At 40.2% G+C, this 12247-nt stretch overlaps 1 protein-coding gene across 2 annotated transcripts in view; it reads right to left on the bottom strand.

Annotated features, from left to right (window-relative positions):
- Positions 1 to 1718: 1718 nt before the first annotated feature.
- The window catches only part of CDK5RAP3 (CDK5 regulatory subunit associated protein 3), a 47459-nt gene continuing 36930 nt past the window's right edge, over positions 1719 to 12247 (bottom strand). For both annotated transcript variants that reach the window (XM_070727414.1, XM_070727413.1), the window contains exons 11-14: positions 11365 to 11453; positions 8593 to 8798; positions 5072 to 5243; positions 1719 to 2004 (exon numbers count right to left, since the gene is read on the bottom strand). In XM_070727414.1, the coding sequence (XP_070583515.1) occupies positions 1939 to 2004; positions 5072 to 5243; positions 8593 to 8798; positions 11365 to 11453 (533 nt within the window). In that variant the 3' untranslated portion in view covers positions 1719 to 1938. The remainder of the gene's footprint in view (positions 2005 to 5071; positions 5244 to 8592; positions 8799 to 11364; positions 11454 to 12247) is intronic.

The following is a 12247-nucleotide window of genomic DNA, read 5'->3' as shown; positions in this document are numbered from 1 at the left end:
CAAGAAGCTTCCTTAGTTCTTAATAAGAACCGAAAGAGCTTTTTAGATAAGAAATAAAATGTTTTCGGTTAAAAAAAACCTCAAGAAAGTCCAGTTGCCTTTTGGAAAAAGCACCTTTGGGGATGACTGGAGAATTTCCATAGATACAAGCTCCTTCAGACTTTATGTGAAACCATTTAAATAAGCGGCAGCATAAAAGTACAGAGCACTATGACAGAAGATTCTTCCTTAGCATAACTGAAAGTTGAATACATATTACACCAATAGAGACAGGCAAACCTACTGTATTTTTCGGAGTATAACATGTACTGGAGTATAAAATGCACCTTAGTTTTTGGGGAGGGAAATTGGGGGGGGGGGGTGTCAGCTTCAGCACATTATTTTATCCCCTGGTTAGGGCTTAAAAAAAAACTTATTCAGAGCAAGTAGCAATTTAAAAAAAGCCTGCAAATATTAAGCAAGAGAAAGATATTAAGCAAGAGAAATAGCAGATGACTTGATAACAACGGGTACAGTATTTCCCTCTGATCAAGGAAAAAACTATTATATTTTTCAGAGTATAAGACATAGCTCCTCCCCCCCCCCGAAAAAGGGTAGAAATGTCAGTGTGTCTTATACACCGAATATAGCCATTTTTGGCCGCCAGGAAGCTCCGCCCCAGTATCTCATGTTTGCAAATTATGGGCTCATATTTAGCAAAAATGGAGTGCACAGAGGCATAGTTCCCTCTAAGCTGAGCAGTGAGCAATCGCTCACTTAAAAATCATCATCAACTCAGTTTTCCAAACCTGCCCAGAAGCCGAGAGGGAAAGAGTGAGAGGGAAGGAGAGAGAGAGGAAGAGAGAGAAACAGATAGAAAAAAGAGAGGAAGGAAAAGAGAAAGAAAAAGAATGGGAGTAAGGAAGAGAGAAAGAAAATCAAAATCTAGTTTGAAACTAGCTCAACTATTTAAGTGGCATTTTGATATTGATAGAGTTGCCCTATTATGAGCTCACTGTTATAGACACACAGTACAGTATTTTATTTTGAAATTCTGAGGCAAAACAGGGTGGGGTTTTTATTTGTTTGTTTGTTTGTTTATTTATTTAATATTTCTGTGCCGCCCAGTCCCGAAGGGACTGCCGCTCAGACACTATACTTTTCTGCCCCCCCCCCCAAAAAAAAATTAGAGGGAACACTGCACAGAGGATTTGGGAGGCCTGAACAGTATTCCTGGGGGTTGGAGGAAGGCAAAAACACCTCTGGTTTTTTAATAAAAAACAGGCAGAAAACGGGCTTTTTTCCCCCCAAAAAAATGAGGTTGCTTTTGCCTTCCCCAAACCCCTGGAGCACTCCCCAAACATCCTGTGTGCCCCATTTTTTGCAACAATGCATGAAAAACTGAGTGCTCCTGTGGGCTGGGGGAAGGCCAAAATGCCAATTTTTGCAAAAAAAACCTGGCACACACAGATGGTTTAGGTGGCTTGCAGAGTGCTTCTGAGGACAAACCCCCTTTCCCCCCCTTACTTACCTCTTTGAAATCTTGATGTGTCTTATATACTAGTGCATCTTATAGTCTGAAAAATATGGCCATCCTTTACTGGCATTCACAGAATATTCCTGCTGCAAATTTCCCCAGAAAGCAAGGAAAAATTAAAAATGCAATTAGTACTCCAGAGTAACAGGAAGATAGTTTTTATCTTCCTCAACCAGAGAATACATAATATAAACAAGAAATATAGTACTGAAACATCAGCTTTATTGACTCATTAAAATTATTAAGACGTGTTTATAGCTGATACAAAATGGAATCAGAGCCACTACAGGTCCCAAACTCTTGTTGCAGCCCTTGTCCTCCTTTATTACACTCTTTGATACTTGTTCTTTTCCATAATTATCTTCTTCTGTTTGAGGTGATGCTTAAATTTTGCTGCGGTCTCAGGCATGTTTGAGGAAGAATCAAAGGCAGGTGCCCATCAAGTTCACAGGTCGACCGTTATACCGCTTAGAGATGTCAGCTTTTATCTGAAACAAGACTTCTATCAATTATAAAATATTTTGGATTTTTAAACACACGAATTGTATACCTATTGCTACTGAATTAAAAAGGCACAATCTTTCATAAAATTATGGCTGCATTGTTAACCACCTCTTAGGCTCTGATTTGTATGTCCCTCTTCTCGTTTCAACCATGAAACACTGTTGTCAAACTCAAATAATCATAAGGGACTTATGAGGTTAGGTTTGGCAATTAGAACAAAGCTTCCTGCAATGGCATAACCCTGGAAAATGACATTGTGGTTTTTAATGGGTCTTAAAGTCTAAATGCATAATACTCCCACATATTCTGATTCACCTCTTACAAGTCAAGTTCAAACACTGCATAATCCTAATGAGCAGCATACTATGAGTCTACGTATATACAGGTAGTACTCAACCTGTGAGCACAACTGAGCCCAAAGTTTATGTTGCTATGTGGAAAATGTGTTAATTGCTCATTTAGTGGCTTTTCTTGCCACGTTTCTTAAGTGAATCACTGCAGTTGCTAAATTAGTAGCATAGTTCTTAAGTGAATCTGGTTTCCCCATTGACTTTGCTTGTCAGATGGTTGTAAACTGGGATGCTGCAACCATCATAAATGAGTCAGCTGTCTAGCATCCGAATGTAAATCACATACTGTAACTATGGGGATCATGGTCATCAGTGCACTGGTGTGCCTTTCTTCCCCTGTCCAATTGTCTTTCCTTTCTTTCTCCTATCTTTATATTCTCTTCCTTTCTTATATCTTCTCCTCTAAGTTCACTTTCACCCTCATTTATATTATCACATGTCTATTTTTCTTCCTATGTATTTGTGTATTGGATGAATGAATGAATGAATGAATGAGTGTGAAACATGCTCGTAAGTTGCTTTTTTCAATGCAATGATCCCTAATTTAAGTGTTGAAAGCCGAGGACTATCTGTATTGATAATTACATATCTTCATCAATAAAGGATATTTATATAATAAAAATGAGCAAAACCTATACAAAGAAGGAAAATACTAATGGTATCGAAGTCTTGAGTATCACTATAATTAAAATACATATCCAATAAAACTCGGAAAAGGGAAAAAAAGGAACATAAGAATGAATATCTAAATGACAACTTATACACATTCTTATTTTTGTGGAAAATTAATTAGGACAAGTATCCATCAATAACTCTCAACATATTACCAAAATAAACTTTTATTATATCAGGTTTCTATATTTAGGAGACCCAGAAGAAGCTGGTCAGGTTAATGGTCTAAATTATTCACGGAGGTACAACCATTCAATTGTAGTTTCTAAAAAAAAAAAGTAATAGTTGTAAAACTGAATTCAGCCTAAAGATTTTCACATGTCTCACGCCGCACCCCCATATTTCTCCTTCTCCTCCTGAGAACTCTGCTGAAGGGAAAAGAAATATTTGTTACAAGCAAGGGTCATGAAAATATCTGGCAGAATTTGTGTGTAAAAAGATCAAAGGAGTAAAGGAACATGTGGTCTTGCAGCCTTCCACCAATTCGTTCATCGTGATTAAATATATTTTCTCCAGGGGCAACAGCAGTTGTTCAGAGAGGGCTAATTTTCAGTAATAAATAAGCAGATAGATAACCAAATAAATGATAAGGCAGGGTTAATTCAAATTCCATTTCATACTACCCCAATAATTTCTTCAGAAAACATAAAGGAATTTTTATTTTTTTAAAAATATCATTGCAGCCCAAATATTTAATCTTTCATATTGAAGGCAAAATGCTCTCAGATTGGAATTTCACTTCCAAGATTCTCAACTTCACATTTATACCTACACATACTAATATCCTCACTTACTGCACTTCAAATTTCTGTTCTTCGTGGTCTAATAGAATGCCTTCGGTTTGCAAAGCTTTGCTAAAAATATCAAGTGATGTTGATTTATATTTTCTTTCACATTTGTGCCACAAGGGTCTGTTCTGGGTCCTATTCTTTTTAATATGTTTGTGAGTTACACAGGGGAAGGTCTGGTAGGGAAGGTTTGCCTATTTGCCGATGACTCTAAAGTGTGCAATAGGGTTGATATTCCTGGAGGGGTCTGTAATATGGTAAATGATTTAGCTTTACTAGAAAAATGGTCAAAGCAATGGAAACTGCAGTTTAATGTTTCCAAATGTAAAATAATGCACTTGGGGAAAAGGAATCCTCAATCTGAGTATTGCATTGGCAGTTGTGTGTTAGCAAAAACTTCAGAAGAGAAGGATTTAGGGGCAGTGATTTCTGACAGTCTCAAAATGGGTGAACAGTGCAGTCAGGTGGTAGGGAAAGCAAGTAGGATGCTTGGCTGCATAGCTAGAGGTATAACAAGCAGGAAGAGGGAGATTGTAATCCCCTTATATAGAGCGCTGGTGAGACCACATTTGGAATACTGTGTTCAGTTCTGGAGACCTCACCTACAAAAAGATATTGACAAAATTGAACGGGTCCAAAGACGGGCTACAAGAATGGTGGAAGGTCTTAAGCATAAAACGTATCAGGAAAGACTTAATGAACTCAATCTGTATAGTCTGGAGGACAGAACGAAAAGGGGGGACATGATCGAAACATTTAAATATGTTAAAGGGTTAAATAGGGTTCAGGAGGGAAGTGTTTTTAATAGGAAAGTGAACACAAGAACAAGGGGACACAATCTGAAGTTAGTTGGGGGAAAGATCAAAGGCAACATGAGAAAATATTATTTTACTGAAAGAGTAGTAGATCCTTGGAACAAACTTCCAGCAGACATGGTTGGTAAATCCACAGTAACTGAATTTAAACATGCCTGGGATAAACATATATCCATTGTAAGATAAAATACAGGAAATAGTATAAGGGCAGACTAGATGGACCATGAGGTCTTTTTCTGCCGTCAGTCTTCTATGTTTCTATTTTTCAGGGATATTATGACACAGGAGAATGATGTAATTTACGGCACAAATATAAGATATAGTGAACCAAGAAATAAACTGTATACTGAACTACAGAAAAACAGAAATGGTCTAAAGAAATCTTATCACATGAAAAACTGTGCAAATGACTTCCTGGATACTCACCAGTTTCTGAAAATCTCTGGTTTTCTCTACAAGTAAGTCGAGTTTTGGCTCCAGGTTAGCCTGCTCTTCTAGTGCCTCCTTCTGCCTTTGCACCATTAAATCCTTCTTCAGGAGCAGTAGATTGGCTTGATTCGATTTTTGGTGGAGGAGCTCAGTCACTCGGTCCACATATCTGAATCATAATGACATCCATGTAATATCTACAAACCAACTTTTATCTGCTCTATGCCTAATTATGAAATCTCAAATTAACACACGTACAATTACCAGACTTTGGATTCAATGGGCCAAATGTCTGTTCTGGTGTCCTCAAAATTACAGACCACTTTTTATTTAAAATAATCTGAAAAAAGCAGCTATACAGTGGTACCTCTACCTTACAAAATTTCTAGATAAGAACCGGGTGTTCAAGATTTTTTTGCCTCTTCTCAAGAACCATTTTCCACTTACAAACCCAAGCCTCTGAAACTGTAACCGGGAGGGAGAGGCTTCCATGGGGCCTCTTTAGGAATCTCCAGGGAGGAAACAGGGCCTCCACCTTCCCTGTGGTTTCCCCAATTGCACGCATTATTTGCTTTTACATTGATTCCTATGGGAAAAATTGCTTCTTCTTACAAACTTTTCTACTTAAGAACCTGGTCATGGAACGAATTAAGTTCGTAAGTAGAGGTATCACTGTATTTGCATATGCCATACTCAAACCCAGACAAGACAGAGTGGCTGTGGGTTTTGCCTCCCAAGGACAATTCCATCTGTCCATCCATTACCCTGGGGGGGGGGGAATTATTGACCCCCTCAGAGAGGGTTCACAACTTGGCCGTCCTCCTCAATCCACAGCTAACATTGGAACACCATCTTTCGACTGTGATGAGGAGGGCGTTTGCCCAGGTTAGCCTGGTGCACCAGTTTTGGCCCTACTTGGACAGGGAGTCACTGCTCACAGTCACTCATGCCCTCATCACCTCGAGGTTCGATTACTGCAACGCTCTCTATGTGGGGCTACCCTTGAAAAGTGTTTGGAAACTTCAGATCGTGCAGAATGCGGCCGCGAGAGCCATCGTGGGGCTCCCTAGATTTGCCCACGTTTCTGCAATACTCTGTGACCTGCATTGGCTGCCGATCAGTTTCCAGTCACTATTCAAAGTGTTGGTAATGACCTTTAAAGCCCTACATGGTATTGGACCAGAATACCTCTGGAACCGCCTTCTACCGCACAAATCCCAGTGGCCGATAAGGTCCTACAGAGTTGGCCTTCTCTGGGTCCCGTCAACCAGACAATGTCGTTTGGCGGGCCCCAGGTGTGTATGTTTTGTATGGTTTTAATTGCTGGGGTTTTATATATGTTTTATTTTTAATATTAGATTTGTTTCACTGTTATATTGTTTCTATTATTGTTGTGAGCCGCCCCGAGTCTTCGGACAGGGGCAGCATACAAATCTAATTAATAATAATAATAATAATAATAATAATAATAATAATAATAATAATAATGGGTTCGCCAATACTGCTATATATCTTTGATAAACAAATAAATTCAGTACGTGCTTCCCGAAAATAAGACCCTGACTTATATTCTGAAATAAGCATGACCTTATTGCTGTGCACTCAGGAGTCCAAATGGACCTATTATCTGGGGAGGTCTTAGTTGGGTAGACAACCCCCACCCAATAAATCAAAGTTCCATTGTATCATTGTGATATCTCAGAATCAGAGTATTCACAAGTCTGCCTGATCAGTCCCATCATAAAACTATCAGTAGACATCAGATCATTCAAGTTGAGTGTAGGAATCTTGTTGTGTTTTAGTTTTGTTTCATAGAAATGATAAAATACTTGAGAGCTGAAAAAAGGCAGGGGATGGTTTTAAGAGAAATAATTTCTGAAATAATTTCTTTTGCGGTAGCTATGAGAGCAGTGGGGAAGGAGAATAAATGCATAAAATGTTGATTTAGTATTTGGAATGGAGGAACACATTTGAATCTATTGATTTGAGATTAATCCAATGAACTAACAACTCGACCGTAAAGATGTTTACACTAATATAAGATTTACTTGGTTCGCTAGAATGAATTTCTAGTTAAATATATGTTAATGCCGAATAACTGGCAGCACAGGTTGGTTTCCAGTCCATGATTTGGCAGAAACTTAAGATGCCAGCCGCTCTTCCAAGAAAACAGAGTACATATGGTTAACGGATTGTCACGCATGCACTGCAATTTGTTCTTCCAAGCAAAATACACAGCAATGCACACAAGTAGGAGATTGTGGCACACTGTTTACCAATGCTTTGTCTGAGAGGCATTTTGGTATAGAGGTGGTTTTTAATTTACAACTATTTGCTTAGCTATTGTTTAATGTTGCAACAGCACTGAAAAAAGTGACTTAGTTATGAATATCTTAGCATCCCCATGGTCACATAATCAAAATCCAGGTGCAGTGGTACCTCGTGATACGAACCCTTCGCCATATGAACAATTCGAGATATGAACCCGGGTTTTGGAAATTTTTTGCCTCTTCTTCCGCACTTTTTTCCATCTTACGAACCCGCCGCCCGAATGCCGAACCCAATTGCCTTTTGAAACAGCAGGGGGGCTTCTCGGCAGCTTCCCAAACGCCGAACCCGGAAGTTCAGCAAAAGTTCGGGGTCAGCGCTTGGGTTCGGGAGGACGCCGAGAAGCCCCCCAGCTGTTTCAAAAGCTGACAGCCAAGCGGCGGGGCTTCTCGGCGGCCACCCGAACCCGAACTTTTGCCGAACTTCTGGGTTCGGCATTGGGAGAACGCTGAGAAGCGCCCGGCTGTTTCAAAAGGTGACAGCCGGGCGGCGGCATTTTTTTTTTCTTGCACGCATTAATTCGTTTTACATTGTTTCCTATGGGAAACAATGTTTCGTCTTACAAACTTTTCGCCTTACAAACCACCTTACGGCACCAATTAAGTTCGTAAGACGAGGTATTACTGTACTTGCAACTTACATGTATTTATGAGTGTTGCAGCACGCTGGATCACACGATCTCCATTTGTGACCTTCTGATAAGCAAACCCAATGGGGAAGCCAGATTCGCTTACTGATTATATGATTCAATTAATAATCATGGCAAAAAAGTCATTAAAATGGGGATAATTCACTTAACAACCGCCTCACTTAGAAGTTTTAGTCCCAATTGTGGTCATAAGCTGAGGACTCCCTATACCGCTTGTAGCAGAAAAGAAATCCCCTTGCCATCAAGCAGACTTTTTAAAAATTTGCACAAAACCAAATAAATCACAACCCAGTCCCGTAACACATAGGAGTCACTCTCCTAAGTAACCTTTTTCCTAACAATATTAATGGATACAAGAAAGTTGTTTCCCCCACTGTATGATACCAGAACTTCTACTGAAATGTAAATTCCATATTATAGAAATATTTGATCAACATTCAGGTATCATCTGTGAGAAGTTCATCTCTGAGAACATAAAGCACAGTTAATTTTTACCAACTCATTAGTAGCAGGACTGGAGTGAAAACATTAGTTTACCCACCTTGGAGAAGCAAGAATCATAAAAAGATGTTGCATTCTCAAGTTCGTTAGCTGTCCTATCAGATTCTGGAGGACTGCCATCATGGCTTCCAACCTCTCCTTGGTTTGGTCTTGCAAGATAGGTGGTGCGCGCTGGAACTGACTTACGGATAGAATATCTGCCTCTTCACTCATCTCAGCAATGCGTTGGGAAAGGAAGATCTCCAGCTGGGAAAGCAAAAGAGAAGTAAGAAATTTTTTAAAAAGACACTGCTATTAAAAGGAGATTTTTTACATCTGATTCAACTCTTAGAAATAAAGCTTACTGTGTGAGCGAGGTGGATAGAGGTGGAAGCAATAGCAATAGCATTTAGACCATATACCGCTTCATAGTGCTTTTACTGCCCCCTCTAAGCGGTTTACAGAATCAACATATTGCTCCCAGCAATCTGGGTCCTCATTTTACCCACCTTGGAAGGATGGAAGGCTGAGTCAACCTTGAGCCGGTGGTGAGATTTGAACTGCTGAACTACAGCTAGCAGTTAGCTGAAGTAACCTGCAATGCTGCACTCTAACCACTGTGCCCTGCCGGCTCTTACATTCGCTTTCTCTGCTGTATGCAATTTTTCTTCCATAGTGGAGAGGGGAAAAAATGTTTTTGCCAGATGTTTGAATGTCTGCATCTGATGTTGCCATTCTCAAATTCTGCTCTATGATCTTGGGAGTGGGCACTGCTTTGTTTCGAAGAATTGAACCAGTGCATGCAACCTCACAAAGACTGATGGAAAAGGAAAAAGTTAACCTTTTATTAAACTATTAACCTTTAATTTCGTCAATACACCTACCATAACCAAACTGGAAATTCAACCTGACTGCATGTTCAAATCATTTTGACTTTAAAGTCAGGATTTTATGCACCGATTCCTAAATTCTCATTCACATGACTGGCAAGTAAAAACATACCTTATCTGTTTTTGTATAAATCACTGTTGATTCTCCCCCCCCCCCCCCAAAAAAATGTTCTTCTGCATTAGATAAAACACAAGTTTTCATTTCTGCAAGAATTAAGCTATGAGAACATTAAAATAAGAAAAAACAAAAGGGGTTTTCAGAGGTTGATATAGAAGGAATTGGGAAGCAAGATTCCTGAATTTTCTTCAGTACAATGAACAAAAAGGGACCTTTATGCTCCTTGCTTTACCCAAAGATTACCAACATTTTCAGATATCCTCATGCAACATCACACAATGTATCAAAATATTCCAAAAGGTGAAATCCTGCAAGAAAACAATCATCTAACATTTTAACTTTTCATAATCTACCATATTTTTTGGAGTATAAGATGCACCTTTTTACAAAAGAGGGTGAAAACTGGAGTGTGTCTTATACACCAAATGTAGCCCCACCCAGTCACTCTTACTCTTTGGTCTCTGCCTGCCAGTAATTCACCTCCTTGCAACAAATAGTAACAGAACCTGATTAGCAAAAGCCACTGATTATCTGCCTCCTGACACTCAACTGATTGATTGAAGTTGCTACCAGTGCTAAAATGAAAGTGAAACTAAAGCTGCAGGGAGGCAAATTGCTTCAGGGAGAAACTGGCTGTTTGCAAGGAGGTAAATCAATACAGTGGTACCTCTACTTAAGAACTTAATTCGTTCCGTGACCAGGTTCTTAAGTAGAAAAGTTTGTAAGAAGAAATTTTTCCCATAGGAATCAATGTAAAAGCAAATAATGCATGCAAACCCATTAGGAAAGAAATAAAAGCTCGGAATTTGGGTTGGAGGAGGAGAAGGGCAGTTGCTGCCAAAGGAAAAAGGTGAGGTGAGGGGAATCAAAAAAATCCAAAACTTTAAGGCTTTTTAAAAAATAGGGACTCTGAGGTGGCGAGGCTACCTCCTTTACATTGCACCAGAGAGAGAAACCCAGGTGGGCGAGAGGAGGAACCTCCCGCTCCTTTGACTGAAAGGCTGCTGCTATCTGCTTCCTCTTCCTTCCCATGTTGAAGGGTTCCCTTCTCCTCTTGCTCGCTTGCTTTGTAGCCGGCACCTTTCCTTTACTGTGGTAATTCCTTGGTTTGGCTGAAGCCAAGTTGATCCGGCAGGGTGAAGCGCCCCCTTTTGCCTTTCCGCGTCCAGACGCTCTGGGAGGCAACCTCACGCTGGATGAATGGGAGGCAGGGCAAGGGAGTCACCATAGCGAAGTGGTTTATTCCCTCTCCAAGCACCCAGAGAAAGAAAAATGCTCCATTCACTCTGGGCTGCCCAGAACGAAGGGAGCGTTTCTTTTCTCTGGGTGCTGGCAGAGGTTTATTCCCTCTCCAAGCGCCCAGAAAAAGGAAAATGCTTCACTCGCTCAGGACTGCCAAAGCCTCCTTAAGCGCCACCGAAAGGCTCCTCTAACCACCCAGAAAAGCCCGAGATGTCTGGGATTAAAGGGGGAATGGCAGAAAACTGGCCAGGCCTTCGTGCCGATCTCAAATTTCCTGGGAAATTTTTCCGGGCTTGGGTTCTTAAGTAGAAAATGATTCTTAAGAAGAGGCAAAAAAAATCTTGAACACCCGGTTCTTATCTAGAAAAGTTCTAAGTAAAGGAATTCTTAGGTAGAGGTACCACTGCAATTATAAATGTCTATAGAATGTTCAAATGGCATCTTGGACATCACTTATGTTGAAAGGCAAGGAAATCTAAGAAACTAGGAAAGTGAGACACAGACGGCAAAGGTAGTTCCAGAATGGCTTTACAACATTAAAGACTGGAGGCAAACGGAATAAAATAAAAGTATCAATCATTACCTCCATGAGTTCATCAATGAACTGATTACGAGTCTCTGGAATTTCCAGAAGGGTGAGAGCATCGGAACCTCGTGCAACTCCTTCAAAGTCTAGATAGGAATAACAGGGGATATAGGTAATAGAGAAAAATATAATTCATTACATGTGTTTACGTCTGTGTGTGTTTGCATGTGTGCATATGTGTGCATATGTGTGTGTGTGTGTTTGTTTGTTTATTTTCCAAAACCCATGAGACAAAGGCTTAGTTTCATTCTCTGCCCATCTCCCGCAATCAAACAAATTAAGAACAAATTCCTTCTAAAAGGTCCTGAGCAATTTCCCAAGGTATGCCCATGTTACACCCACACTCCGCAGTCTGCATTGGTTGCAGATCAGTTTCCGGTCACAATTCAAAGTGTTGATTATGACCTATAAAGCCCTTCATGGCATCGGACCAGAATATCTCCGGGACCGCCTTCTGCCGCACAAATCCCAGCGACCAGTTAGGTCCCACAGAGTTGGCCTTCTCCGGGTCCCGTCGACTAAACAATGCCATCTGGTGGGACCCAGGGGAAGAGCCTTTCCTGTGGCGACCCCGACCTTCTGGAATCAGCTCCCCCCAGATATCAGAGTTGCCCCCACCCTCCTTGCCTTTCGCAAGCTCCTTAAAACCCACCTCTGTCGTCAGGCATGGGGGAATTGAAATTTCCCTTCCCCCTAGTCTTATAGAATTTATACATGGTATGCTTGTATGTATGAGTGGTTCTTTAAATTGGGGTTTTTTAGATTGTTTTTAATATTAGATTTGTTTATATTGTCTTTTTATATTGTTGTTAGCCGCCCCGAGTCTTTGGAGACGGGCGGCATACAAATCTAATAAATAAATAAATAAATAAATAAATAA

The sequence above is a fragment of the Erythrolamprus reginae genome, chromosome Z, assembly GCF_031021105.1.
Source record: "Erythrolamprus reginae isolate rEryReg1 chromosome Z, rEryReg1.hap1, whole genome shotgun sequence".
NCBI lineage: Eukaryota > Metazoa > Chordata > Lepidosauria > Squamata > Dipsadidae > Erythrolamprus > Erythrolamprus reginae.
This window is presented reverse-complemented; position numbering and strand designations above follow the sequence as displayed.